This window comes from Fringilla coelebs (genome assembly GCF_963513975.1).
Source record: "Fringilla coelebs genome assembly, chromosome: 4".
Taxonomy (NCBI): domain Eukaryota; kingdom Metazoa; phylum Chordata; class Aves; order Passeriformes; family Fringillidae; genus Fringilla; species Fringilla coelebs.
Genome location: NC_140032.1, coordinates 24,364,404 through 24,388,224, shown reverse-complemented (window position 1 = coordinate 24,388,224; position 23,821 = coordinate 24,364,404). Strand labels below are relative to the sequence as shown.

The 23,821-nt window shown below is 38.1% G+C and overlaps 1 protein-coding gene across 1 annotated transcript in view; it reads right to left on the bottom strand.

The window, feature by feature from the left end:
* Window positions 1-2,361: 2,361 nt before the first annotated feature.
* GRXCR1 (glutaredoxin and cysteine rich domain containing 1) overlaps window positions 2,362-23,821 on the bottom strand; it is a gene marked incomplete at both ends in the record, with an annotated part of 39,262 nt that continues 17,802 nt past the window's right edge. Inside the window, 3 exons of the mRNA XM_084203999.1 lie at window positions 2,362-2,541; window positions 4,448-4,513; window positions 11,798-12,037. Coding sequence (XP_084060125.1) covers window positions 2,362-2,541; window positions 4,448-4,513; window positions 11,798-12,037 — 486 coding nt within the window. The remainder of the gene's footprint in view (window positions 2,542-4,447; window positions 4,514-11,797; window positions 12,038-23,821) is intronic.

Sequence of the window (23,821 nt, the reverse complement as noted above, 5' to 3'; positions counted from 1 at the left end):
GATTTACTGCATTTGTTTCACTCTGAAGAAAAGTGATTTTCTGATTGCCTGAATGACAAGAAAACCAGCTTCAAACCCTTCTTCCAGATCAATGAAGAAATTTTGTTTTCAGTGAAACTGGACATGTTTAACATACTTTGTCAAGTCATAGCAGTTTGGTCATATGGTGGGTGAATGGTGATATGAGCCATCTCATCAGGCAATATGTCCTCTCAGGAGTGAAGGCTGTGGGATTACAGTATCACAAATGCACTGGCATTTTCTTCACTAGTAATTTCCCTCAAGGATGAATTTGAGTATGCCATCTTGAGTTCAGTATTCACTACTGTGAATGTTCTCACTCTCTAGATCCATAGCAGGTTAAAAACTGAAAAAGTTTGTTTTCATGCATCAGAAATGATGACTTTCTAATCATCAGTATTCTGCTTTATGCAGCCTTTCATTCTGTACCATACCTGTCTGGACTGCAATATTAGCCAGAAATAGAAGGCGCACAGCTGTTAAATAAAAGAAGGGTAATGTATTTTCTTTCTTCTCTTCCTACCCATGCTGTAAAAAAGTAAGCACATCTGCAATTCAGAATTTTATAGATGGGGTGCTGCTAAGAATTATGGATGGCCTTTGTATAAATTTAATCTCTCTCGTGTTATGCCGAAGATCCAGATGCTCCTCCTGAGCCTCAAGGTAGAATGTGTAGGAGCAGTAGGATCGTACAAGCACTTTCAGGCCTGCACATTCAAGGTGCAATAGAATATGTATAAGTCCCTTAGATTCAAATGTTGAAAGAGATAAGTAAACTCAACTTTTCCAACTTGTCAGCATCAGATAAAACCTCTAGACACAGCAAGTGGAAGGGAGGTGGAGGAAAGATAGTGGTCTGATGATTCACTGAGGAAAATAAGACCTCAGAAAAACAAAGGTCTTCAGAGGGTTGTTTTTTTTTTCCTTTGCAAGCCAGGTTCTGTGCAGCTGTTGCTATCCTGGTTTATACCAGAGCTGTGCTGTGCCCGAAACACTGAAAGCATACCTGAGTTTTTCATCACAGAGAAATTAAGGAAGGTTATATGGGAAATGGGGTACCCAACCAGAGTAAACAACATCTAATAAAGCAAACTGCACCTACCTAAACCCCAGTCAGCCCAACTTTACAAAGAATGAGGAGAAAAGCATAAATTACATGGCTCAGCACTTGCTAATGCAGCTTGGGCAGGGTGAAATGACTACCAGGGAAGCCTATTCTGGCCAACACCAATCTCAGCAAGGGGCTTTCCAGTACCTTTCTACTCCTTGTGCCAGTACAGATGGGCAGCAGGAGCATGAGGCAGACGTGCAATGCCAGAATGAATGAGCAGTTGGTGATGGCTGCTAAAGTTACCCTGTTAAAAAGTATTCTGTGGAAGAACATGAATGGTAATGCACTTCCAAAGTGGAATGTTTTCAGTGTGGAGAGCCCACAGTCCATGGAGACTTATCTCTGACTAATTCTCTTGTGCTTGTGTTGGGGAAACCCACTAAAATTGGCAAAGGTATTTACAGTACTGGATTGTCTGGCCATAGGCCTGGGCCTTCCTGGGGAACAGATGCCCTGAAACAATCATGACAGGCTAGTCATCAAACCTCAACATTTACTAAGCTGAAAAAACTGAAATCTCATCCTCAATTACTTTATATGCAATTTATAAATCTGTCAGGTGTTCTCACTGAATCATTATGAGATCTACTGTGACATACACAATCATAAAGCTCTGAGATACTATCACAGTTATGAACATTTAACATATTAAATGTTTTCACAACTTTGTCTAACAATAATAATTTTGTAACAAAGAGAAAGCAGTACTAAAAGAGAAAATTGATTCATGGGACTTTCAAGAAATGTTTCTATTCTTCTGTTGTCACATAGAATTCAGGACCGAATTCAGCCCCAGTGACTTTTCAGGGAAGTGCTGTGCAGAACAGTCTTGGGCAAGTCCACATTACAAAATCTTTATTTTCACTGAATTTGAAAACAGCACTGCTCAGTAATTTGAAGTTTAAGCTTCATTCTGCTGTAAGTTTTGAGTGCATTACTCAAAGATACATATGACTGCTGATGATACTATATAGAAAAAGAAAGAATTCATATATGTGATTATTTTTCCAGACTACAAATCTCTCTGTGAGGAAATGAGAAAGATGTATTTTAGAGTTCATTAGATGGTCAACAGCCAAAGATTAAAAAGCTCAAACACTCAAACCAGAAGTATACAACAAATGGAATTTTATTGACTGTTTTGGATAAATGGATTAATTAAAAAAAAATACATATTACAAACTGGTGCAGTACCATAAAATTAGTTTGAACCTGTGGAGGTGCCATTTTTAGCCTGCACAGCTCCTGCAGCGCTGGAGCCCGTTCTCGTTGCAAGCAGTGCACTTGAGGGCTTTGAAGGAGTCCGTAAAGCAGTTCCGGAACACGGACATCTTGCTCCCATGGCACGCTGAGCACGGCAGGAAACCAAAGCCCCCGCAAGAGAGGCACTCTTGAGGATGCTGGACTCTCTGCTCAAGGAATGAAAGAAAGACAGATGTGTTACCTCATCAACCACCATAAGGTCTAGGACAAGGAGGACTCCAGGACAGCTGAAAATCCACATCCTGGTTCCCACTTTGGACAAGGTCCACCACCCCATTCCGTGGCAAACCACCATGGAAGAGCAGGAGGTCTGCTTTTTCCTTTGGCCAGGTCCACATGCAGTGTCTGAGAGGCTCACTGCAGGTTCATTGGTCACTTAATACCTCCATAGCCTGCATTTACACTTGCCAAAACAGCAAGCTAAAGGATAGCTTGCATGCATTACTTGGATGTTGTTTGGGTCTAGATTAAATCTAGGAGGAATTGAGATGATTGAATCCAAACTCCAGGCAGTTTATGCTGATGTTATGTGTTCTATGCTGTACATTAAGATATATATTATTACCTTCAGCATTTGCATGCTCATGCTGAACATATTATACCTATTACAGTTAAAGCTGATGATATCAAAAAGCCATGCATAGCTTCTGACAAGTGGTACTCAAGGAAATAAGTGGTGGACTCAAATTTATGGGGGTAGAATGCTGAAGCTTTTAGAGTAAAGAAGAAAAATCATCAATGTCCTACAGCTATACCCAGAGAAAATTGCTTCAAGGAAGGCTTGAGGCCTCTCAATTGTCCCAGTTCCCAAGTAAAACAATAAATTTATTTTTTTATTGGATTAAAGACAGCAGTGCATAGAAGAAGAGACTTCAAAGACTCTTTTAAGTTCCACTTGCTGAAAATTTGGCTAGCTTATTCAACAATTTCCTCAAAGTTCAAATCAGAGAAAGGAAAGGTTTACCACTTTGGGTACTTACCACCACCTGTTTTAGCATTGAACTGCTGAGTACGGACTTTGCAGGTTTGTTCACAAAGAAAGAACAAAAATCCATACAATTCCTGCTACTGTCAGTCTGAAGAATTATGTACCACTACAAATTAGTGACAAATTATTACCAGAGTACAGTAAAATACCCACAAAAAATGTAGCACCTGGAGCACCATTGAGAAAAATGAAAATATTTCTGCAAATCCACTAATAATAGCATTCACCTATTGAAAACTCAGATAAACATGCAAACAAGGCATTTTTTTCTGTAGCTCATAAACTTGCTGTTCTTCTTCACAAGGCAAACAGCTCTCATTGCTATCAGCTCTTCCAGGGACAACAATTGGAAATATTCAATGTAAAATTAACATTCTTTTTATCTCAGGTGTGCTCCCACATTTTGTAATTTTTGGTGATTTTTTACTTTATTGAACATTATTGCAAATAATCTCAAAATTTTAGGAGAATAATATTTTTAATCTTTACATTCATTATTGCTTGTTGGGCTTGTAAATATACAGATACATTTGGATGTAGTTAAGAGAACTAACAGAAGTTACAAAAAAAAAGCAAAATTGCTTTAGCTCAGTTTCTGGAGCAATGGCCATTTCCTCCTTGAACAGATGGCACTTTGTGGAACCATTTTTGGCATCTCCAGCAATGAAGAAAACAGACTGCTCCTTGCAACTGCAGTAAAACCCATTTTGAGGAAAAAAAAAATGAGAGGGAAAAAACCCCAAACCAACCAAACACACCCAAAAAACACCAAAAGGCAGTGAAGCAGTGGTGGTATTCAGTGAGAAGTTATCAGTTTCCTGTAGTCTGACATTGTTTGTCCTATATATGTACTTTTTTGACCCAAGATTAGGACACACATTTGGCTTGGTAATAACATTTTAGGGCCTCCACCCCAAAATAGGGTGTAAAAAACAGTAAAACAAGAAAAGCATTTGGGTTCATGAATTTATAGCAGAAGAAAAGGAAATGGTAGAAAAAAAAATCTACTTGATTACAAATAGTAAATGTATATTCCCTATATTTATTTGCAGAAATACAATTACCTCAATTTTGTTTAAGAGATCCTGCAGTTCCCCAGATTCATTCATTAGTAAAATTTTCTCAGCACCCTATTAGGAAAAGATGAAAAATGTCAGGTATTTTACCATGCAAAAACCAGAGATGATTAGAAGATATGGACTTGAAACTTTAAATAGGCTGAGGACAAATTTGAATCACATTAATTATATTGCAATTAGGTCAACCTTAGTAAAGCTAGAAGGAGAGGAAAATCTAATCACAGGTCTGATAGTAATGCCTAAATAGTAATGTGACATATCACATTGCCTTTTCTGTAAAAGGTGACACAGCTTGGAAATTCTGACTGTCTTCCCCTTATTTTACAGGGTACATTTCCTGGCAGAATAAAAAATATTTCTAGTTATTATGTCAAAAAATTACAATTTTATAAATATACAACACATCAGAGAATGCAGCAAAATGGGGAGATTGTATTTCAAATATTCTGGCAGCTGAGCATTGAATGAAGATATAATGTGCCTAATGTGTAACAAAAGGAGAAAAAGGCTAATGAAAACACTCTAAAACATTAAAGTCAGACACAACAGTACATAGAAATAACTTAGTCTGACTGCATTAAGCCTCTTAGGGTTTCTGTGTCCCAAGCCAAAGCTCTACTGAAGCGCTGGGGATTTTTTTCCTCCAGAAAGTAAATGCTAAGAGATCTGCAGACAAAATTCAAGTGTTAGGGAGGATATGGAACTCTTGTTCCCTTCTCTTCTAATTAGACCACCACATTTGAACATCTATACTTCACTTAAGGAACAGATTTCATTGAATATTAAATATAGTGAAATACTGGCAGACACTTTTAACCAGAAACCAACAAAAGCTGAGGAAACTGAGGCACAGATACACAGGCCTTGCTTGCTGCTGGGGCAATTGGCCACATCCTCACCCATGGTGAATTCATGCCTGCCCCAGTTTGCTGGTCCCTGCATTTCCAAATTTGTAAACTTTGTCGGAGTTTGCTTCCAGCCTTAACTAGAAGGTGTGGTGGGACCCTGGCACAGGGCTGGGGTGCAGTGGGATGCTGGCACACATCTCAGATGTGCCATTAGTCTGAGCTGCCCATGGTCAGCCCCAGCTCCTCACCAGCATCTCTCCCAGTTTCTGGGAGGTACAGGAAAAGCTGCTGGTGAGCACAGGGAATATATGTGTGACTCTAAGTGTCCAGCCATTCACAGAACCTTGCTGGGCACTACTGAGGCTACAAGTGTGTAGCCCAAAAGCCAACTAAAGGGAACCAAACCTTTCAAAGCTCTTTTTATGACACCCTACTAAGGTTCTTTTCCCTACAGAAAGTCTTTTTGATTAGGTTTGTAAAAAACAGCAGCACTTTTGACTGTGTTTGATGATTTTAGTTAAAAAAGAAAATGTTAATATTTTAGTGGATGTGGAAAGCCACATTTTCAGTGGACACTACTCTTACAGTGTTATACTTTCAATGAGAGATATTTAAAAAATAGTATCCCACAAGGTAATTAGTTGTAGTTAATTAGTCACAGTAGATGACAGGGGACTGATGAGCTAGCCTTATTGTGCTGACTCTCCTACTGAAATCCATTATGGATCATGGGCACAGAGTGCACCAGCTCCAACATGTGCATGAGGCTGTCTGTGTCCCCAGCAGGGCAGATTTTAGCAGTCTGTTGGCCCCCTTCATGCTTGTCCTCTCATCTTTGCTTTCACGCAGGGAACAGGCAATGGCAGCAATTGGCACAACGTGGCCAAGACAGCCCATGGAGTATTAGCTTGGGGTTTGAATACGCTGCAGCAGCTTCAGACAAAGCTTGTGCTGCTCTTCTGAAGTAGAGACATTAAGGATTTGCAACTTTATTGATGATGGGATTGCAGCACTCCAAATTCCTTAAGCTGGACAAGCCTCAAATTGCCCCCTTTAGGAAAAGGTCTCTTCTCTGTTGCCACAGGGAAAAGCATTCCTGTGACTTCTGCCCTCTGTTTCCGTGATGTTGTGTAATGCTAATTGGCTTTTACAACACAGTAATTAAAAGTTGGACAGGTTTCCCATTATAGGTTTATATTTTAAAGGATTTATATTTCTGATGACATTCAGTCAGCTGTGTTCCTTGCAAAATAGAACGCCATGGTTTTTAAATTAAAACCCAAACATCAGAATGGCTATCAATGTTTTTAAATGCCACTCTGTCATCTCTGATTAATGGCTACCCCAAGTGAAATATAAGTAAAAGTCTGTAGAGGTTAACCTTCCCTCTGGATCTTTGAGTCTTAACACACAGAATCCATAATTAATAGAGTAATTAACACAGCTGTTAAGTCCAATAGGTGCTTTCTGAACAGAAAGTGATGCCTTTCTTTTTCTTCCTAGGTTGTGCTCAGTCCACAATTACTCAGAAAGGTATGTGAAGCCTTAAATAGTCTGTTCCTCCAGAGTGTGACATAAGGACTATGAGGGACAATGGGCATAATCTTCAGTAGTAGAAGTGAGTAGAAGTAGACAAGTGAGTTTTCAGGTTTTTTACCCAATTTTTTTAAATTTCAAAGCCTGTGAACCATTTGCCTATCAATTTTGCTGATTCTCTCTTTACTGAATTTTGCTGGAGGAGCCCAGGGGTCATAGCTAGATATTCCATTGGCAAGGAAATGCCACAGACTTGGCTAAATCACTCAGCATATTTTCCAGATCCTTTTAATTCATAAAATTATTTTCCCAATTTTCCCTTGAGGACATCCAGAAATTAACATCATATTTCAAATATTAAATTCCCAATATCTGTAGAACTAGAACGAGGTCCACTGTGTTTTCTACTGCCCCAACTCTGTCTGGTCAATAAACCTGTCTGCTGCTACCTGTCTTGGATATAAACCATTACCATCTCCATGATTGGAGATGGTAATTCCTCATCAAGGAATAAACACAGATATATGGCTCTGCATCTGGCTTTACTAGAATACCTGCAGCTTTTGGGAAGCAGCCTCTGGTCCACATCATTCCTTAAATACTGAGAAAAATTAGGGAGGCCCCACACCATCCCTCTTGTGGACACCTTTGCAGTGCAGATAAATTGCATGCCCTATTTTCTATTCTGCCAAGCACATAAGCAAGGCCTCTTGTTAAGGCAGCAAAAATGCACTCACACACTTCACATCACTGGCCCACGTTGTTCTCTGGGACCTTGCAAGGAGCTGGGCTCTGTGTGTCCTGTCTGCCCACAGCTCTCACAGCCAGGGGCCCCCTGGCAGCAGGGACACTGAGGGTACAAATGACTGCCTGGAAATCTGCCCATAAACTGAGAAAATTGGCACTGCAATACAGCACCAGCACCAGAAAGTCCAGATTTGCTGTGCAAAGAATGGGAAAGGTTGATGTGTAAAAAGTGAGTGAACACTGCGTTTTCTGACATGCTAAACTGCAAAATGGAGGAAGCAAGTGGGAAAAGGCTAGGTGACTGAATGCAATAATTAAATAATAGTTTTACTGGCACAGAGCCAGTCATATTCTCCCATCAAGTGAATAGAAGAATGTATTTAACAAAACACAGAGAACAATTAAATACATATGGGCACTGGAAATCAGCTAAAAGAAAACTGTTAATTCCTGTTTCACAAAAAAAATTATACACATATATTTTCTAAAAGTCAGCTAGAAAAATCCTCATTATTCTTTGGAAAGGATCATAACCAATGTGTCAAATAAAATAATTTTACTATAAATCTCATGCTGCTTTGGATTCATTCTAGCTGGGAAAACGAAACAGGAGATATTTTCTTCAGAAAAAAGTCTTAAATTCACATATCTGAAAAAAAATCAAGGAGGTACATATGGCAAGTGAACGCCGGAATTCAATCATATATTTCAAGTGGAAAAAAAATACATGTATTTTTAAAATACTATGCTGTGAGTTAACATATTTACAAAGAATTACTTATTTGACTGTTTTATTTGCATCCCTTTTCCAGGAGTATGGGTCTTTGCATAACATAAACCTTTAACTATTCCAAATGCATTTATAAGAGTAAATGAATGCTGTAAGAATAAATAAATTCTTTTTTTTCTGTGTGGCTTTCTGTGTGCTGGAAACAGTTTTTTATTCTGCATTGGTATCCCAGCAGATGGCATAATTCCATTTCAGATGGAGACAACTTCAGGTGAAAAGAAGGGATTAGATCAGCCAGTAAAGAGCATGCAGCAGAAAGAAACAGCAATTTCCTGACAGACTGATATTTAGACAGTGTGTGTCAAGAAATACAATGGTCCAATCCTGAAAAAAAAGAGAAGATTAAAAGCTCTGCTGTACTGCAGCATGCAGTACTTTCCTTGACAGGGCTAAATATGATTTTTTTTTTATTGCTTCTGCCCAAGTCATGGATTTGTTTCATTGTCCCTGTGCAGGCAATGATAAATTCCAGAGCACTGTGAATATTTATCCCCACGGCCTGCAATGCTGAAAAAACTTTGTCCATGGTTCTGAATAGCTTGGGTACAATATACTCTATCAGACATACATATGCTGGGTTTTGGTGCTTTTGTTACTTTTATCTCATTAAGAATAATCTTTCACTTTTCAAAACTGTTCATATTTTATTTCAGGGTTGGGGTTTTTTCTCGTTATGACTCATTGAAAGCTGCATAGCTCAATATAGATTCTCCTTTGTACTGCTCCATGCAATCTCCTTCAGGGAGGGATTTCTCCAGAAACAAATATTCAAAATGAAAAAAAAAGAAGAGAGAAGGAGAAAAAAAAAAGGAAAATAATGCACAGTTTATTTACTGACACACCAGGCTTTGGGATTTCTGTGTTTCATTTGCATATCAGAAGTTAATTATTATAAAAAGCATTATAGAAATATCCATGTTACCAACGAGACCAAATTCTGTAATTAGTTCTCGATTGCATTTGAATGAAACACAAGCCTGGCACAGGTTCCAGGCAGCACACAGCCTTTGGGGTCAGGATGCACTGTCCTCTGAGGGTGAATTGACAGAGCTGGGGGAGTGGGGGGAATACTTCATTGCCAGACCTTCTCAACACACACCCCTCCTTATTTCTCTAAATGAATGAATTTCAGATTCTCTCGTGAAGACACATAAGACAGAGAAATAACTGCCATAAAGCGGTGTGACTTGCCACATTTACCAAAAGGAATGAGGGCACACAGGTCCCTCGAGCCTGTCCTGGGGCTCTCCATCCCCAGCCCAGCAGCCGCAGAGCGCTGCCCGTGTTGCTGCCCTGCTCACATTGAACTTGGCTTCCTCATCATGCATGAGCACATCTCCCCCCAGCTAAGGCACCCCAGAGTGGTGCTGCAGCACGCAGCAGAGCCTCCCATGATGATAATTAGTGGAGAGCATGGAGGGCACAGACCTTGTGCGGGAGGAGGGGTGAGGCAGACGCTGCCATGAGCGCTCCGTGAGCAGAGGAGCTGTCTCATGCATTGCTCCCTGCCTGCAAAGCTGCTTTTCCATAAGTAATGTCACTCTTTCGTGGAATAACTCTAATTAACTCATTAAACTCAAGGTTTTTTCTAGCTAACTACAGTGTGCATCAAGATAAGGAAAAAAAAAAAGGAAAAGAAGCAGTAAAGCACACCCCATATCTGGGGGTATTCCTGGTTTTTAGCAGCCCAATGCTTTTAGTTTTCTCGTGCTAAACAATGTAACTGTAATTTTCTTGCTGCAATAAATGTATCTAGATCAGAGCACTAAATTATTTAATTTCTCTTTACCTATAGAAGGTAGATTTGTCTCTTCCATAGTAAGCTATCCTCCTAACTCCCTTGCCTTCTTTTCCACACCTCTCTAAGGAATCTCATACAGTACTTAAAGAGTTTTAATGAGATTTTATTGGGTTTTACACTGTCACTCCTCTTTTAGAAAACATTTCTTAAAGTCTTTGGAAACAAACAAACAAACAAAAAATCCCCCACCTGGCAGTGACTTAATGAGCCATCCATCATACCAAAATGAATGTATCCAGGCATTTCCTCCAGTTAAGCAAATAATTTATTTAATCAGTTTCAGTATCTTAGCTGAATTCTTTTGACAAATTGGTCATAGGTGGACTGAGATTTTCTTGGAGACAATCATAACTGACTACTTACACTTTTAACATAATAATTAGATGAACAAATCTCCATCTGAATCCTGTTGAATTTTAAACTGCTCTTGAGGGTAGCACTTTTACTCATGGCTGATTGGAGAAATCTCCAAATCAGAGTTTTGATAAAAGCATATTCTACAATGAATTAAAAATCAGTGTCTGCTAATGTTCTGCACACAGGTGGTTTTACAGCTGCTCTAGTGGTCTGGAAAGGCCTTTGCAAAACCATTTTTTATAATGCTCAGGGAAGCCTAACTCATGCAGAATGCATGGATATCTTGGAAGGGATGGGGAAAAATAGGAGAAAGTGTTCATACAGCCCCAATATTTATTATCCCTGATTGTTGGTTACACTGCATTTTGTTACTTAAATGTTTTGTGAAAATGAAAGCTTTAAGTGATGCAAACACAGTAACCTCACTGTGTTTAAATATAGTTTGCCTTCACAAATCACAGCCTCACAGTTGGTGCTAATTGCTAGATTTTCACCACAAAAGACAAGTACTTCTCTGAGTTTTCAAACTGTTTTCTTTGTGCCACTTTCCAGAATCTTTTTATTTTGTTTTTTTTTTCTGTTTATGAGAAATACATTTCAAATATACAGGTTCAATGAAAAGGTAATTTTGAATGTCAGTAGGCTTCCAGACCTAGAATAGTAGTGTACAAATTGGGATTTTCCATTTGGAGTTTATGTTTTACAGTAGGGCAGTGTTGGGGTCTTCTTCTCTCTCTTTTACAGCTAGGCTTTTTAAAAAGTAAGTATTAATCAATTTTGTATCTAAAATATGTTCAATTGAGTACAGATCCTGATAAAGACTGCATCAATGTATATTCAAAGTCTGACACTCCAAAGTGTTAGTCTCTTATTCAACACAGATATTAATAAATGACAGGTTTATGCTGTGTGTATCCATCTTCCTGGGTCAACCATACATACAGGTTCTTATAATGAAAAAAAATCAATTTCTCTAGATTTTCATGGTTTCAACTGCAAAATAAGATTTTTTTTAAGAAGCAGATGATATCTTAGATTATTACTGCCTCTTACTCCCTGGTTATCTTTTGCATCTTCAGATCAAACTTATCAGTGAGGATCTGTGCAGTGCATACTACAAAAGGATTTCTGTCTTAGCTTGTTACCATCACTGAAGCATCATGGGCAATTTTCTCAAAATCCCTCTTCTCATTCATCAACATTTTCATCTGCTCCTCCCAACTCTACAATAAAATAAAGGTTCATGCTTTACTTACCCCAAGATAATGGCCATCAATAAACACAACAGGGAGTGAGGGAACCTCACAGACACTTCTGCATCTTTCATCTAGTTCTTTTCCATAATCACTGTTCAGGGCAATGTTTTTTTCTTCAAACTTAACTCTGTGATTTTGAAATATCTTTCTAACCAGTTCGCATCTTTCAAAAGTGGTTCTCACCACACGAAGACTGGTAGTATAAATTACTATGCGGCCAAACTCTGGGACTGTTGAGACCTGGAAAAAAAATAATTCCCATTACATTAAGCAAAGGGTTAATATCTTCCAAGTATTGATTATTTTTATTTAAAATATTATTAAGAAAAAAAAGCAGTATTTAAAAACACAATCCAGCTTTCAACTTCTATTCAAATATGAAGATGGAACAGGAAGAAGGAAGTTCTTGAAAACAGCAATTTAAGGCAATTTAAGTCCTTAAAGTAAGGTGCAACTTGACTTTTTTGGAAAGTCTTAGAGATGGTAAGTCAACATATATTTTCAAGAAACAGATATATTTTAGATCCTGATGGACTTCCAGATGGGAATAAATTGACCCTGCTCTGCTGATGTCTGATTCTGTTAATACAGTCACTTGTGTTTGCACAGAGTTTGATAGGACCCAGACTAAGACTAAACTTACTGGCTTAGATGTTATTGACAATCTGCTTCAAGACAAGAGCCTAAGCTAAGCCTTAGCATGCCCATGACCAAAGATTAATTTAGAATACTTTAGGTCTCCATGCTGAACTAGATTATGACTGAAGAAGGTACAGATGTATCCCTAATTTTTAACGTAGTTCCTCAACAAATTACTCTAACATCCAAACAACTGTAAAAAAATATATTTTGTGTATTCAATGTCCAATCAAAAACCTCCTGCAGTTGGCTGGAAAAAAGTTTCACACTACAATTCAGACTTTACTTTTTACCCTACTTTTCAATATGTAAAACTTTATGCTGTTTCTTTCCTTTCTAGGATGACAACAATCAGATAGTGTAAATACTACAGGGATTAATTTCCCCAAGAGAGTGTGATAGATTTTCAAGAAGCCTGAGAATCATTCTTCTAAATAAAGATATTATGTTCAAATATATAACTAAAATCCCATCTTTTTAAAAGGGTGGTAATGCATTTCCAAGCTTTCCAAATTATCCTTAGTATTCAGCAAATTATATTTAATTATTTCATCAGTACTCCAGGAGTCAAAACACAAGTTAGAAAACAAAAAGCAATGATACCTCTACTACACTGTAGCACTGTATGGAAAATGACCTTGATGGGTGAATAGATAATTTTTTACCTATCTCATGAATTAACTATAAAAACACAGCTGTTAAATTGGGCAGATGTTATTGCAGATTTTGCGATATAGCCAGTCATGATTTAACTTACTACTTGAATACCAAAAAAGTCCTTGAAAAAGTATATTCTGCTTAGAGAGGTGTTTATAAGGTTCTTCATTTAGTAAAGAGTTCTCAGGAAAAATATTTGCATTTCACAGGTCACTTACAGAACACTGGAGGTGTAATATGTAGCCAGGGCTTTCATCTCCCATTCAGGAAAGGAACCATGTTGTGATATGTCAATATTTTTTCTCTTAGAATGGATGTTAGAAATTCAGTTTTAACAATAAGTTTTATAAAAATGGGTTACTTTTCTGCAGCCCGTTTTTGGGTTGAAAATCTGTTGCACTGCTCCTGCAGCATGACTCTCCTCCAGCATATTGTTCACACATTCCAAACAAGAGAATTAGCTCGTTCTCTCCATAAAAGATAATTACTCTACATAAATACTGCAAAATATTTTAGTAACAACACATGGGTTGCTTAAAGGAAGAGGAGTTTGTTGTTTTCATAAGTAACCAAAACAAGTTCTTAAAATATTACTTAAATAGAAAATTTCACGTATTCCTCTTTTCTGCCTCTTTGGAGTGGCAATGCATTTTGAAGTGCAAAACTATTCAACAAGAGGGAAGCTCTTGTTCCTCCACAGCTCCAATCTCTAATGCTGCTTGTTCCCAGACACCAGAGGCTGGCAGCATGGGTACAGACAGTCATTATCTGGTGAAGCATCAGGACTGTGGTGTCCCTGCAGCATACAAATAAGCAGCTGAAGAGATGGAAAAATGGAAAGTTGTAAAGTGATCTGGAAAGATATCAAGTGGAAGGTGTGTACAAAGAGTCACTTTTATGTTTATTCCTTTCTTTTTTCCTAATGTGGCAGTGAAGAAATAGCATTGTTTGCCCTGCAAAGAAGTATCAAGAACATTGATTAAACAATTCTTCAGGGAAATTTTCATACAACGATTGTTTTCTATGCTGCAAATGTGCACAACTTGTCCTTTCAAGGACTTTTGCCATGGAAAGATATCCTTCTTGCCACCTGTCTGAAAACCACATTGGTAATGAACAAGAGGGTTATAATCTATATTAATTCTTATTTTTCTAAGCAATATAGAGGCTGAAAACTGTCATATTTAATTACCAGAATACACTCTTGAAATAAACCAGTAAACGCTGTGCTTTTCCTTCCTAGGTTGGAACTGTGGCAAAACTGTAATAAATAACAAGCAATGTAAACAAATGGAAAGAAAGACACTTTCAAAAATGAACTTTTACAATATTGCTTTGCAAATTTGAAATTCAAATCACTCCATGTAACTCACAAATGCACATAAAACTCTAGGTGAAATTAAACAGAAGGCTATTCTCTGGTTAATGGGCATGACAAAACTTTAATAAAGCTGCAGAAGTTGGACGGATTATTATATCAAAAGATTTGGAGGAACTTAACCTCTTATTTGCACTTCTTGTAGGTGGAATTCTCATCGAAGCAAGAAGCTTATGATCCCTAAGCTTTCTATATATTTTTCATATATATGTAGCTTTTTAAATAGCTAATGCATGGCTGTAGCTCCAGTACTTTTCCTACCCTTTTTCCCTAGATATTAGAGCAATAAGCTAACCTTGTTCCTGAAATAGTGTTTAGTCTTATTGTCAGGAAGATGGCCTACAAGAAGATTTTGCCCACAAACATTTTGCTTTCCAGCCAGAATCTGAGACATCATAACAAGAAATGGGGCAAAGAAGCCCTTGGACCAATGCTAAGGGGTTGACCCAGGGCTGGGTTACTGGGGCAACTGCATCTCCTATTGGGCATATCCATTATATATCCTAATTAATCAACCTTGTAAAAATTGTAGAAATCCAGCCAGGTGTGCCTATCATCACTGGGACACCTGGAAGCTTCCAAATAAAGTTCTGCTTTTTATTTTACTATTCTAATACTGTTGCAAGGCCTTTTTTGATTATAAGCAACACTTATGGATACCATTTGACCTAAAGAGGCAGCTACTGTGTCATATTCTGGAAAACCCTGTGCACATGGGCCAGGGCTGTGCTTCAGAGAAAGTGTCTGTATGGAAAGATTGGCAAGGAAGAAATTTAAGTTTTCAGGAGGAAATAAAGTTGCTTCAGTAGTAGTCCTCTACATCATTTACATCTCTTAATTTAGCAGCCCAATGTTACCATCTCCCCAAGAGCCAAAGGGCAAATCTGCTTTACTGCCTCAGCCTGAAGAGCTTGCATTTTCCTTGGGAGAGTTAAGTAGCCAGCAACAGCAGCAGCATGACCTGCATCACTTCACAGCAGAGCTGCCACTTCCAGCCTAAGAAACTGCTGCCCTTTTCTTCTGTCTAGAGAGAAAAAGTAATTGCTTCAACACTTCAATCCTGTCATGATTGAACATGAAAAAACCACAATGTTACTTACTTTGTTCCTGACTCAGTCTTTTCCAGACTTCTTTATCAGGTCAGTCAGGGCTTTTGCAAATCATAGAATCATAGCATTCTTTAATGGTTTGGGTTGTAAGGGACCTTAAGGATCACCTACTTCCAACAGCTCTGCCAGGAGCAGGGACACCTCCCACTAGAGCAGTTTGTTCAAAGCCCTGTCATGATGTACTGCTGGGGGAAATCTATCCCTCTGCCATCCCACTGGCACCCATCTGACACGGCTGACTAAATATAATCCTTAACTGAGGCATGTCATCCATGAGGCTAAACTTTTGAGCTCATTATCAAGTGGCACCACAAAAGAAAGGAAGAAATTGCTGATTAAAAAGAGAAGGCTTAATAGAGCAAACAGATGAGGAACGAAATGAAGGGATTCTGGGACTGAAAAAGGGCTGAAAATACAGAACTAAAACCAGATGATAAACCAAAACCTAAAATGTCAGGACTGAGAGAGCAAGAGTAGTAGACACTAAATGTAGAAATAAAAATATGACAAAAAAAAAAAAACAGGCAGTAAAACAAAACAAAGTAAATTATAAAACACAGAGAACTTCAATAAAATCCTGAACCTTTTTAAAAAGAAATCTAAGTAGTCAATGTAACTGTACAACAAATACATTACAGAATATGTGAATCTCCAAGTTGTTTAAAAATTTTGGAGTGTCTTTAAAAAAAAAATGGTTTGTATTACTAGAGCTTCAGAAATATGAAATATTTGAGAATCATACTCCTAAAACTTGTCTTTGACAATTTACCTTTCTCCTACAACAGTTGCCTCAAGAATAATAACAGACTTCTCAGTAGCTCTGAAAAAAACAGTACAATAGTCAGGTGCTTCCATGGTGCTTCTAAAAGCCAAATAAATACCATTAATCTCATTAATATTTTTGGGTTCAGACTTTCCCCCACTATATCTTATCCCTGATTTTTGGGTCCAGCTGCAACTGAAGCAGCAGCCAGAAGTATCCATGTTTTCTATTGGTCTCATAGTTACCTTGGCCCTGACCTGTCCCACCAGTCTGAGCAGATATTTCTCTTCTCTTTGGGAGGTGAATTTATAAAATTAACAATTGAATACCAATACCAAATTAATTCTTCAGCGTATTTGCCATAAATCCCTCTCTAAACACTATAGATTTTATTTAACATATTTTACAGCATTTTTGTCTGTTTGGTGACTTTGAGTGGCTTTTTATCTTTGGACCAAAACCCTTAAGATGGATACTTTTGCAGCATAACTAATAGCTATTAGTTGTCCAAGCCAATGCTTTTTTGCTTGTAGTGTAAGAACCACTGCATCCCTTGGGGCACAAAGTGGTGCTCCTTAAACAGTGGTGAAATTTTCTTTTTGAAAAATTTGTATATGACCAAGTCTGTAAACAACTAAACAGACAAGTCCATCAGTAAGAGAAATACTGTACTCATGATGTTAGCCTCATTTTTATTTGGTTGCAAATGAAAACCATGAAAGCAACACTACTAAAGTATTCATTCCATTTTTTTAATCTTCCATCTAGAAAGAAAATATAAACATGTGCTTTAACCCCATTGGTTGAAAAGAACAGCTACATACATAGATCATTAATTTCAATGGGAGCATCACCCACAAATTTACATTTGATTCTTTTAAAGAACAAAATAATAAATGAAAAAAAAATAGCTGTTATAGTACCTTGTACTCAGTACAAGCTGAAATGCTTTATCACATATGACATTTGTAAAGGTTTTTACTATGTTCAGGTAAAACACTCAACATGTTATTTATGCAATACTGAATTGCTTGTGTGACCTAAATCAAGGGCTGATATACCCTTCTCTGTCTCACAAGATCATCTTTCAACATCTCAGAGAGTTCTGCTGAATTATGCACCCCTTGGCTCTGTAATTAGATACTATCAGACTGGCAGAAGTATCTGCTTCACTAAGTAGGCTGAGGCAGGAATCTAGAGCACATTACAAACCTTGTGCCAGAGATGCTTCAGTGAGTAAATGCAAAACTCACAATCCAACAAAAATGTTGAGCAGAAGAAAGCTAGTTATACATAAATATACATGCATGCCTATTTTGCATGTATGCTTGCATATCTAAAAACTTTGCATTAAGCTGCTTAGTTCATAATTGGCATTACATCATTTATAGCTTGAATTTGTATCAATAACAGAGTGGCAAGAAGAATTGTGATTTAACAATAAACTGATCACAATCTGCTTTGAATTTTCTGATTTTATTTTACCCTCAGAAAATGAAAGGAAGAAAACAGCTATGAGTTTCTTGTTGAAGAAGTTCTGCAGAAAAAAAAAAACACAAAATTTAAGCATTTAATTTCTGCAATATTTAAAAGCTTTACTAGCTTTTGCAGTTTAAAAGACTTTTAAAATATATACTAAAAGTAGTTAGTATTTATTCTGAAAGATAATTTGAAAGTCAAAAGCTATGACCAAAATGTTTCAATTTTTTTCTACATAATACTCCATGAGAGCATACATGTTTTCAAAAATGTACAGCATTTTATGAAAAACATACTTTTTATCAAGTTGCTGTTTATATGAAAACATATAACATTTGAATGAGATGGCTGAAGATTTAAGGTCTATGTTGAAGCAAAAACCACAATATTTTCCATCATAACCACACAGAACACTGCTAAGGGTGTTGTGAACCAGTCCATTCTGTTCGTTGGTTGCCTCATTCAAATTAAAGTTTTAATGCCATTTTTCAGAAAAATTGATTTGCTGGTCAGAAGGCCTCTTCCAACACACAGATTTCATCTACCAAAATAAAATGTTTTTCTTGGGTAAGATCTGTTTACACATACTGAAGCTGTTGCAAGCAGTCCCCGACCAAGGTGTGAATTCTTCACATGAAACCACATTCCCTTCCACTTCACTCTTTGCAGTCCAGCCCTTTATGGGGTCTCACACAAAGCAGAGTGCACATGTAAATTTGGATCTACACAGTCTCTCAAGCACTTTAATGCATTAAGACTCCAGTCCTGTTTGCATTGCCTTCAAAGACCCAGCCTACATCAATATTTGGTAAAATTCAGAACTTTATTAAATTCAGTGTATTACAAAAGCTCGATAGAATGAAGTCTGATGTCTGCAAGACAGCACCAAAACACTCAAGTGAAAGCATCTACTCCTAAAATAACACTATACTTTTCCTTATGCAGTTTTGGCAGTTAAAGGGACTATAAACTGCAGGATTTGCCACCTTTGACCCCTCAGGGCAGTGGAATGATAAATGATATCACCAGTAGCCATCCTCATGACTACCAGCAAGCTGGGAAGGACCATGGAGACCAATTTATAAGTGAGGCCATCAAGAGCTGCCTTCCTACACAAGGTAGCTAGAGAGTCAGGGACATTCCCAAACAGATACTAGCTTTGCTTTCTCCAAAAAAAGGGGCCAGGTCGCTGCTTTTCTCAGCTTTTAAAACAGCACAAATTCTTGTGTGGCTTTGTGGGCTGTGTGCTGTACTCACCTCACACACAAACAGCAGCCCCAGGAATACCTCAGTTTCCAAAAGCTATGCCTTTGGAAATATATTTGAGAGATATTTGGAACAGGAGCCCAGGCCTGTTTTAACACAGGACATGAAACATCTCTTTTGTTCCTGTCTGCATTTCATAGGGCTAGATAGCTCTGAGGAGCTGGGCATAGTTACAGGGAAGGGCTGTGATCCAGCAACAATTTGAATTCTTTGGTCTTCTAACTCCTGGGCTATCCTTGTCTCTCTAATCTACAAACACAACATATTCTGCTGATTGTAAAATAGCACAGTTTTACCTCCTGAAGGTTGACATCCTCAAAATTATTCAACTGTAGCATAAAATAGATAATACAGAATGCAATTATACCTCAGATATTGGTATAGCATATTTATATATGTTTGTAATTGATTAGTACTTTTCAGACTGTCCATCAATTATGGGGATGTCAGAGGAAGATATTTATACTGTTCCTTTTATCCTAAAATCACTTGGCAGTATACTAAAATATGAAAAACCTAAAATAGGAGGTCTTTCCATCCTCTGACATCATGTGTATGTGTGTTGTTGCCCTTTCTGTTCCTCAAATAATACAATATACCATCATGTCTCTTTTCCTGCCACTGCAGGCTTTTCCACATATCTTCAGCACAGGCTGCTTTTCAAGGGATATCAAAGTGTTTTCATATCAAAGCAGGAAAAATACTTATAATTCCACAGCAAAGGAGTACAGGGCATGACCTGGCCTCTCCCTACTCTTTGTAGTGCTCCAGCTCTGGGCAGGCTCAGAAGGTACAAAGGCTACAGCTGAGCTCACCCTGTGTCCTACTGCTGCTCATCCAGCACACCCTCACAGCACCAGGTTACAGCCTGCTCCCAGGTGACCTGAGCTCTGATAAGAGAGCAGGTTATCATCTCCCCAGGGCTCGTGGGCTCTGCCTTGTAGCCTCTAGAGTCACACCGTGTGATACACATCTAGCTCTGACTCTGGGGTAAAAGCAGCTCCTGTTCAACAGGGTGCAGCAATGCTGCCAAGTCAGACAGGGCAGAATTAATTTCAAATATATGAAAAATATTTTCAAATTAGTTGAAAGAAGATCACTACCTCTTCATGTCTAATCAGATTTTATTTATCAAGTGCTGAAAGTTCTATCAGTATTTTCTTATTTATACCATTCAGCATATGGTAGGACAAAATGAAATATTTGAAAATCAAAAGCAAATCTGTGATTAACTCTAACCTAGTCTACACTTCTCCTGGGAAGAAATACTGTAATATAATGCCTATTTCTCTTTTGCTTGCTCAGTCCTTATTTCTCTCTCACCTCATATTTACCAATTTGACATCTCCAAGAAATTCTTCTCAAATGAAAAAAAAGAGAAAGGCTCTGGGAAGACCCTTGGAAATGTTCCTCCGGCTGGTAAGAGAGGAGAAGCATTTCTTTGCTCTGCAAGGACACTCCTTACAAAGATTGAAGGGGAAGAGGCAGGAGCTACTGAAAATAGTTTTGTTCTCAGCAGTTTACATGAGACACTAGAAGCCAAAACAAGGAGGGTCCAACAACCTCCTTGCACATTGTGCAGTTCTTTGAAGCATTCCTGCATTCAGCAGAAGCCAGACAAGATGCACCTAGACTGTTCTTGACATTTGTATGAAGTCCCTTCAGGGAGAGCCTCCTGTGTAGGGAACAGGCTAAGAGAAGTAATAGCTGAGCTGTTACCATTATTTGAATACTCCTTAATTGTTGCAGAGAGCTGCTTGGTTCAATTTACTAGTGTCCTCTTCCCCTCCCCTTAGCCTTATAAAGGCACCAAGCAAAACACATGGAGCCCAAAACAAATATCAATACAATATTAGAGCCAGCCACATGGTCCAGCAGGTAATCTTTCTGCCTGTAAAAAGATGGACTGCCAATACCCTTGAAATTTCCACAACCAAGGAAAATCGCAGAATCATAAAATGGTTTGGATTGGAAGTAGAGCTCAAAGTCTACCCCCATATTATGGGCAGGGACACCTTCCACTAAACCAGGTCACTCAAAGCCCCACCCAGCCTGGCCTTGAACATTTCCAGAGATGGGGCAGCCGCAACTTTTTTGAGCAACCTGTTCACCACTGCCAAAAGTAGGAATTTCTTCCTAATATCTAATCTAGACCTACTCTCCTTCTGTTGGAAGTTATTCCCCATAATCCTATCACTACATCTTTATGACTTTCATGTCAGAAAAATTCAACACAATATTCAGCATACTACAATTTTCTTAACAGCATTAACACAAGAAAATTCTTTCAGAAAATTTTCATCAACCATTGCAATCACCATGCAAAAATAATATGTAATAATTTCCTGAGGACAGACAGGTTCAGTTCCTTGCCAGGTACAGCAGGAACCTCCCAGTGCAACATTAAGGCAGCAGTCATCTAAGCCAAGTTTCAGCAAGGCATATGATAGCATTCCCTTTCATTTTCAATGGGTGCTGTGGGATCTCACACCAAAATTGACAACTGAAACCTCATACAAAACCTTTCAGCCTCATTATGATCTCTCCTACAAAATATGTCTCTGTAGCCAAATATTTCCTGGAATAAGTAGCAGTGCAAATCAGGAATTGGGTGTTGTCCCATTGCTTTGGTTCCTTTGACTTTATCAATCATTGTAAGCCATGGAAAGAATTACTCTAGGATGATTATTTTAGATCTACTTATTTGGCTAACAACACACATACATTTCAAGGCCTTTAACCAGTTCTAATTGGTAACCAAGACTCAGCCTCATAAAAGTAAATGTGACAGAGAGAATGCTCTGTCTCTCACAAGGCATTCACTAAATAAAGTGAGTGAAAAGCAGTATTTCCTAGAATACACTAGGCAAAGGGAATGTATTTGTCATTAGGAAGGTTGACTGGAGGCATACTTCATAAAATTAGTTTCTATCTCTTGGAGCACAGTTCTTTGAGTACACATTAGTGACTATTCACCTGGGTAAAGTTCCATGGGAGTTAGTGGATGCATTTTACCAAATACAGTGGTTTCTTGTCAGGTGAGCAAAATGGGCTCAGACCACCAAGGGAAATACACTTGCTTTCTCTGACATTGATCTTCATTTTCACTGAGAGCTTGAGTGTTTCTCAGCCTTCAGTGAGAGGGCCATGGCACATTCTGGCCTTGTTTTTTCACCTGTTAGTTTTGTAACTGTATTTTGTCATCTCTGAAACAAACTCATTGGGAAAGGAGAGAGTAAAGTTAGTTGTTGCTCTGATGCTGTTGATCAAGCAGCCTGTTCTTATACTATCCTCTTCTTCCCTCATCAGTTCATTTAGGAGTAACAAGATTTGCTCTACAAGAGACAAGGTGCTGGGATTACTTTACTTATAAATACAATATTTTCAAAATGGCTCCTTTGAGACAGGAAACAACACTAGACCATAAAACCTTTTATTTCCAGCAAAACAAACTCAGTTTTTCAGTGGGAAAATGCTGCTGTTTCTGATAAGTACTTTTTGCTTTTCATGGCTGTTTTACAGTATATTTAATATGAACATGCTTAATATCTACCTTGACCTATATAAAACATGAAATTGCCCAGAGAAGTTGTGAATATGAGACTCTGGGCAACCTCGTCCAGCAAGTGGCATTCCATGGCAAGGGGGGTGGAACTAGATAATCTTTAAGGTCACTTCCAATGCAAACCATTCTATGATTCTGTGATTCCACATTGTGCAAACTCCAGTCAGCACCTGTCCTAAAAATGAACTTCTTTGGCATTGACTTATGCCCTATTTCCCTTCTGTGCCTACTCTGTATTGCAAGGCTGATTGTAGTGTGCTGGAACCTGGCATCCAACCAGGGAAACATTTGTTTTCCACAGGTGTGGTGCTAGTAGGAGATTTATAAGCTAGTGCTCCTGATGTTTGATTATCTGCTATGTTTGATAAATGGCTTTCAGCTGAACAATCTGAGTGGCAATATAAACATTTTTCCTTTGTTTGATGTAATCATTGGATCAGGAAATTGAAACCCATACTTCTGCACAACTGTGTAACAGTGTTATAGGATATATTAGCCCTCTCATTTGCTTCTTGGGTCTTTGCATAAAATAAATGCTGATTGGAAGTGCTTATTAAATTTTATTACCACCTAAGGACTAGACTGTGCCAGTCAGGTACAGATAAAGAGTGAAATTCAGGAAAATTAAATGGCAAAAACAGCACAAATTTTGCAAAACCTCAAATTCTGTGGTCAGAACTGAATTTCTGCTAAAAACTACACTAAGGTTTGCTCTTTGAGCAAAAAAAAAAACAAAAATAATTCACCATAAGATGCAGCTAAAATATAGGTATTTTAAAGCTGTAATCAAAAGAATGAACAAAAGGATTAAACTCAGTGTTGGTCACCAGCAAGTGTGGTTGAAGTACAGTGTTAAAATAACCTCCTACGTACTCCCATTCATCTGTCTTTGCCAAAACTTCTGAATTCAAGTTGTAGTTGAAAACTCATGTTTCCCTCATCCCTTTCTCTTTCTTTACTTCAAAGATCTGACCAGATTGCAGAGTAAGCTTCCCTTTCCCCCCAGAAAGCCTGATTGCTCTTCATTTCTCTTCCATGTCAAAGTGATTAATTTTTAAATAAGTTTTAACATGAACACCCAATTTTGTCAGGCCTCCAGGAGTGATTTCATTTCCTCTAACATTGCCAAAATGTGGAACCCCTTTTTTCTACTGCCTCTCACTTTTGG